We start from the raw sequence: 6,866 nt of genomic DNA, 5'->3' as shown, positions 1-6,866 counted from the left end.
AGGCAGGGCGGGATGGCAGAGGACCGGGTTATGCCCGGGAAAAAACTAACATCTAACCATAGGAAATACGGGTCATACCACCATATTTTAATTCCATACTTTTTGCTCTTAGATGCCAACGCTATTGTACATCGGTGGAGTTTATATCCTTTAAAATTGCTTTTATATTACATTTTTGTATTACGTATTTCACACTTTCCAGCAAGGTATTTTAAGCGTAAGATAAGTATTGTGCTAAGGGACATAAAGAAAATGAGTTAAAGGTATGATATACCGATAAGGTAATGCTATACAGAAACGATTACGAATGTGGTAATATATCCGTGGGCTAGGGGAAGGGGGCCGCGGGCTGTTCGGACGCACCCATACGCCGCCAGTATCTGTTGTTGTTAAAGTTCCTAACAACCGCTAAATCCAGCCTACGGGGCTGGTGTTATGATGGAGATGATGATGATGATGGTTATGGTGGTAGTGAAGATATGATGATGATGATAGTGGTTGTGGCGGTGGTGGTGGTGATGGTGGTGGTTGTGATGGCGATGGTTGTTGTGATGGTGGTGGTGGGTTGGTGATGATGATGATTATTCTCCGTTTATAACCTGGTTTCGAGGGGTGCGCCAGTGGGTACAATAAATGGGATAGAATCTGGACGCACATTTACTCTAATTTGTAACGGTACAGCCCCTGCAGTGTGGCTTGTGCTAGTACTTTCATTCGTCAAATGGGGAAAATACTCAAGCAACATTTTCCTTCTTCGCCGTGCCCGATACTCTCTTGTCGTGAGAGTGACGAAAAGCTTTTTTCGAAAAGATCTGAAGAAGACCAAGTACAAGAAGGGATTGTACATAAAGCTGGTTTTGGCGAAGAGACTGGGCACATACACGGCCTGGTCACTCAGCTCTACCTGGAGTACAATCAAGAATGTTATGACACTATATGGTGCCCAGGATAATAAGTACCCTCCAATCAGCAACGCCAGCTTTACCGCGTACTTAACATTTCTGCGGATATGAGCCACTCTGTTCACGTCATTGGAAGCGTACTTTCGAACTGCCACCCTATGTTTTACCTGGAGTGGAATAAAGCAAGAGAACTAAACATTTAAAATACGTGGTGGCTATATGCCCGACAGTCGGGACAGGTCTTGGATGGACTAAATGCCCGACAGTTTTCAATTTATTCAAAAAAGCCAGTAAATTGTCTTCCTAGTGAGTTCAAAGTATTTTATTTTTGTTGAGAAAGGGCAAACGATTTTAAATTGAGCTTTGCTGTCGGAATTGAATGCTTTTCCTTGCTTGTATACACAAAATCGTTGTCAAAGTGACACCTAAGAATTTCCTATATTTATTAAGAAAAGGCAAGCGAATCTAAATTGAGTTTCGGTGTCGGTATATATGGGATGTTTACTGAATTGTATCATTTTTCTTTCCATTTGAATCGGGTCAACAAAGCAGAATTCATATTCGCTTACCCTTTCTCGACAAATATAAAATACTTTAAACTCACTAGGAAGACAATTTGCCGTGATATTTTTGTAAATTTGAGAGCTGTAGACGGGTGTCTACATAACGAAGACCTAAAACCTAAAACCTGTGACCCCAAAAGCTACGACCTCAAAAGCAACCACCCCCAAAATTTTACCGTTATTATTTAGCCTACCTTGTTTCCCAAAAGGGCTACACAGCGTGGAAGTTTCATGTGGAATCAGTGATCCTTATGAGATAATAAGGTTGTTCATTTTTTTTTTCTTTTGGCAAAAGGGAACTACTTGTGTTTCCAGGTGGTTGTTTCTTAAAACGCCGATAAACTCAGAAACCGGAATGCCACCCGGTAAACATTTTCGGGTGTTTCTTCCAAAATATTAATTGCCCGCTAACTTTCGGGAAATCGCTCCATGTTTCAGTTGTGTCGAGTTGTAGAAAGTTTTCATCACAGAGAAAACCATTCCACTGCCCTGTAAAAAGTGGGCCAATCAAGGCTTACATCATCAGATTTCCTTCCAACCAATCAGGTTTCATCTCTGTCAAATGATTTGACATTTAGCTGTCACAGTGCTCCTAAAAAAATAAACAGCTTCGCGAAATTATTAGTTTTTCTACAAAATGAGACTTTATTTACTTGTTCTTTGTCTTTGTTTCGAAAAATGCCGATGCCACAGCAATTGTTGGGGTGCAAGTTGTCTACAGACATCGACAAAACTAGGATTTCAATAACTATTTAGCCAATCTATTCATAAACTTTGGAAATTATAATTTACTTGTCGGGAACCCGTATCGGCGCGCTACGCAAAAGCTTTGTTTTTATAAACACTCTTCCTCGCCAGCCAGGGAGTTCGAAAACTTTTCTAAATTACCGGTAATTGCCGGGTCTGTTAGGTTCGGGAGAGTTTTTGAGATAATTTTTCGGGCAAAGGAGCGTGTCTGAAAAATGTGTGCAGCTACAATTTTTAAGGTAATTCCCTTGAATTGCACTGCGCACCCCTTCTGCGCATAGTGGCGCGCGCTGTTTGCGAATTTTCCGGTATTAAGTGCGCGCGCGCGCCACAGTTGTACAAGAAAACAAAGCAAAAGGCGCGCGTTTTTTACTTAAAATCGCTTTGACAAAAAAACGAAGTCCGTTACCCCCATTTTTTATTTGCTCAAATAGTTAAATATATATGGAAAAATGATATACTGAAAGAAGAAAAAAAGTTGGGTTGTAGAAGTTTTGTTATTTCGCTTAAAAGCCGTAAACATACTTCAAAATGGCGCTTTTTACCGTATGAATAGTGGCCAAAACAATGTCTTTAAGTGCGATCTCTTAAAATTTGATTTGTTTTTAACATTAGCTACTACGGGTTATTGTTTAGGAGATCGGATTTTGGCAGCTCGACAAACAGAACTTAATTTTCTAAAGTCTATAGGCACTCTTTTTGAAACATAAGAGTTGGGATTTTTCCTTGCACGATCAGTAAAAACGCGTCAACTCTACGCCCCTCTGTTGTGAAAACGAGGTCGCTACCCCCATATTTTAATAAAAATTTTTGAAAGCCCTTAACTTCAATATTGTTTATGGCAAGTTTTCTGGGTTGTAGAACTATTTCAAGGGAATTACCTTAATTGGACAAATAAACGACAGTTAAAAATAGTTCATTGGCGTGCACATGAGGATACTTCCTCCGTGAAAAGCGCCACAAAATTCGCTGAATTACCTCATTAGGATCACTGATTCCATATGAAACTTTCGCGCTTTATAGCCATTTGGAAAACAAGGTAGACTAAATAATAACTGAAATTTTTGGGGGGTCACAGGTTTTAGGTATTAGGTTTTAGGTCTTCGTTTTGTAGACACCCGGCTGTAGACACAGAAAAATCCTGTGTCACTAAATTACGATTTTATGGTGTACTCAGACAACGGAAAGCGTTCAATACCGACAGCAAAGCTCAATTCAGATTCGCTTGCCTTTTCTCAACAAATATAGGATACTTTGAACTCACTAGGAAGACAATTTACTGTGTTATTTGAATAAATTGAAAACTGTCGGGCATTTAGTCCATCCAAGACCTGTCCCGACTGTCAGACATAAAGAGCTATAAAGCCACTGCGTTTTACGCAATAATATCGTTAGTGTTGTAGTGTTACGGGGCGGCGGCGGCTAAATTGAGATTTGCCGACACAAAAATTGACATGGTATTCATGCACATAGTTAATATTTTTCTTTATTTTCAATCTCCACTGTAAATAAAATAACAGTTGACAAACATCACTAGGTGGACTGAAGTTTTCAGAATTATTGGGGGTTCCTGCTCAATAAAAAATATATTTGCTCCTAATCTCAATAAGTCCCCGCCAATGACTCAGTCTCCAGTTTTAGCTCAATGCTCGTGACGCCTTTTACGCAAAGGACCTATTGTCGGTACACTCGAAATGATGAGGGTGGGTGACTTATTATCTTACCTTGTTTATGTGGTAATAACTGTAAAGAATTAGGCCAAGCGGGATGAAAAATCCTCCAATGTACATAACTACATAGTAAGAAATATCCACAGGATGACGACTGTCAAATTTTATGGAGCATGTAAGGTTACCGTTTTCCAACCCATACGCCGCCCAACCAAATAAAGGTGGTACGGTGAAAAACAAGCAATACACCCACAAGCCGACCACGATAAGCGAAGCTCCTCTCTTGCTCAGAAAATTCCCCCATTTTGACATATGTTTGAAGATGGTCAGGTACTTTTCAAATGCCATGATCGCAAGGTGGACAAGAGACACCAGCCCAAAAGTGTAGATGAAGAATGCGTGGGCCTTACAGCCTTCCAGACAATACGGCCAGGTTCCTGCTATACTTGCGTGTATGGCTAGAGGTATCCCAACTGCACAGGACAAGAAGTCGGAAAGGGTAATACTTAAGATGAAGATTTCCGGAACTCGTAGACTTCTCAAGTGCCGTAATAGTACGACCAGGACTAAGAGATTGGCCAGACCCCCGCACACGCTCACTAAACTAAGATACAGCGTAACCCCATCCATAGCGAAAATGTCTTCAGCTTCTTTCAAGTCGGCAGCGACAAAATATACAGCTTTTTGTGGGAATACAAAATAATAAATAGGCATTATAGTGGCAAACTCTGAAGCCATCCGATGATGGACGCTTCAAACTAGGCATTCGCATTCTATAGAGTAAGCTACGTGAGTGAATACTAATACTTGACCTGACCCTTGTCATTAGTAATGCATGGTGAGCATCTAAAGAAAAAGCAAAAGTGATTTTTTATTCCGATCGACTTCCTATTAAATAAATAAATATAAACAAACAGTTTGACCGCTGGGGTTTTCTTCGAAAATGGCAGAAAAATTACACCGACATGCTTGGGGTAGAATAAAATATGGTGGTCAGCATTATTTTTGGTTATTTAAACTAAAAAAATTAGGAATACGCTGTGATTTTAATTCTCAAACCCACGTTTTGGCATTTTCTAATTGACACACAGTTGTGCACATAGTCAATAGATTAATTGTGGAAACGTCGGTTTTAAGATAAAGATCAGTTATTGTTTCATTTCGAAGTGCCTCCTCAGCTAGGCTAATTTAGGCTTGTTTATGGGCTTATACGCGGAACAAAATGATTTTCTTGAATATCTCGCGAAGTATACATTGTATGGCAATAAAGCGTAGCAAAGTTATAAGTAAAAATAGGGAACATTTAGGCAAATCAAGTTGGTAATCTTAAGGCATATATTTCTTTGTTGACATTACATAGATATGAAATAGCCTTTGCACCTGGTCCAGCGATTTATTTTAGCGAAATATAGAATTTTTATGTTATCACGGTAACCGTTGTCATGGTTACGGGGTCGATGGACCAGATGCAAAGGCTATTTATTATGGCAATTTTGAATATGAATAAATATATGTGCTTAGAACACCAAATTACGCTGTATAAGATTTCCCCATTTTCGTTTAAAGTTTTTAGCTAATTAATATGCAAATTTATGTATATTTGCTGCTTCCATGGCAACAGACTGTGCAGATCATGTTTTTCTCCTATGGTTGTTTACCATGCCAAATTTGGTTGTTGTAGGTTACCGCAGTATTATCGAAAAATGCTTGGATATCCGCGTATAAGCCCATAGTCTGTCATCCGATGTTTGTTATCCTAGCAAATAACCAAGGGAAAGAAAGCATCCATTTCTATCATAGCCGTAGCAGCCCTTAGGTGGTGAGGGGGAGGGGCACGATGCGGAAACATTTAAAAACCAATGGGGGCACAGCCACGCCCCTACTGGTCATTTTTTTTTTGGGGGGGGGGGGGGTTCTTGCCCCCGGTGCCCCACCCCTGCTACGGCCCTAGTCATGTTATTAGTCTTATCGAGAATATCACAATCGTTGAATAGTGAACGCAAAATTTTAGCATGCAAGTCCAAGCTTCTGCAGGCGAAACAAGCTACCAAAACAAAAGTTACACAAAATACAATAAATACAGCGAAATAAATACTACTGAATTCATTAAATGCTACAAAAATAAGAACTAAAAAATGAATATCGTTACTATCATTGTCACAGAAGAAGTTATACCTTGAAATGTGGTACACTCTTTATTTTTTTAAGAACCTTTTTTATAAGAGATTTCACCAAATCTTAAGAACATGCCGAGGCTCAGATAACAGAAAAAAAAATCTTTTATAGTCCTGATGCGTTCTAGAATGCAGAATCAAATTGTGCTCATAGTAACAACCTTATTGTTGCTATTGATAATTAGTGTAATTATCTCCCTAATAATTCATTGGGCATTATATTCTTCGCTGTGTCTACTTGCACGGCTTCCGGTAAAGGAGGGGAAAAAAACTAGCTGCACGGCTGTCTCCCATTTTCTCGATTTTTAGCCCAAATAACTAGTTTCTCGATTTTTAGCCTAAATAACCAGTTTCTGGCTTTAAAACACTCCCCACTTCCCAATTAAAGAACACCATTAAGAACATATTCAGCCTTAAAATGTCCCAAAAATAAGAACGTCACAGCCTGAACTGAAAAATTAGACGTTCTTATAAGAAAAAAAAAGTGTAGGCTTGTTTGTGTTTGTAGCCGCCGCGTGGCGTTTCGATAGATTATTTGCATTGTTAGAATATAGTCCATTTGATAATGTAAGTAAAGTAAGTTTCCCTGAAACTTTCGAAAAAGTCAGTAAGATCCCTAAAAATATCGACCGAATTACTAAATCCCCTCTTCGAGGAGTACGAGCCGATTAAGCGCTAAAAATTTCGAAACTTTGGAATTCCTGCTACTTTTTTCGTTTTGAAACTTTTGGACTGGTACTTTAACACCTGAAAATTTCACTGCAGCTTTTGGAAGGAAAGAATGCGAAGAACACAAAACAGAATACAGAA

The 6,866-nt window shown here is 39.2% G+C and overlaps 1 protein-coding gene across 1 annotated transcript; it reads right to left on the bottom strand.

Moving 5' to 3' along the window:
- Positions 1-66: 66 nt before the first annotated feature.
- Positions 67-4,724, bottom strand: LOC5521331 (visual pigment-like receptor peropsin). The gene is made up of 2 exons (XM_001641089.3): positions 3,937-4,724; positions 67-1,069 (listed from the first exon to the last, which is right to left on the bottom strand). Exons 1-2 carry the CDS (start codon positions 4,618-4,620, stop codon positions 593-595), a joined length of 1,161 nt encoding a protein of 386 aa, XP_001641139.1. The 5' UTR covers positions 4,621-4,724; the 3' UTR covers positions 67-592.
- Positions 4,725-6,866: the final 2,142 nt, after the last annotated feature.

Source organism: Nematostella vectensis, chromosome 2 (assembly GCF_932526225.1).
Source record: "Nematostella vectensis chromosome 2, jaNemVect1.1, whole genome shotgun sequence".
In the NCBI taxonomy this organism is placed as follows: Eukaryota; Metazoa; Cnidaria; class Anthozoa; order Actiniaria; family Edwardsiidae; genus Nematostella; species Nematostella vectensis.
This window is presented reverse-complemented; position numbering and strand designations above follow the sequence as displayed.

What these genes read in the sequence shown, in the direction of transcription:
- LOC5521331 (XM_001641089.3), bottom strand. Translation starts at nt 4,620, where the DNA reads ATGGCTTCAGAGTTTGCCACTATAATGCCTATTTATTATTTTGTATTC. An exon ending in GTTATTACCACATAAACAAG is followed by an intron (nt 1,070 to 3,936) that starts GTAAGATAATAA and finishes ATTCCACTCCAG; the next exon opens with GTAAAACATAGGGTGGCAGT.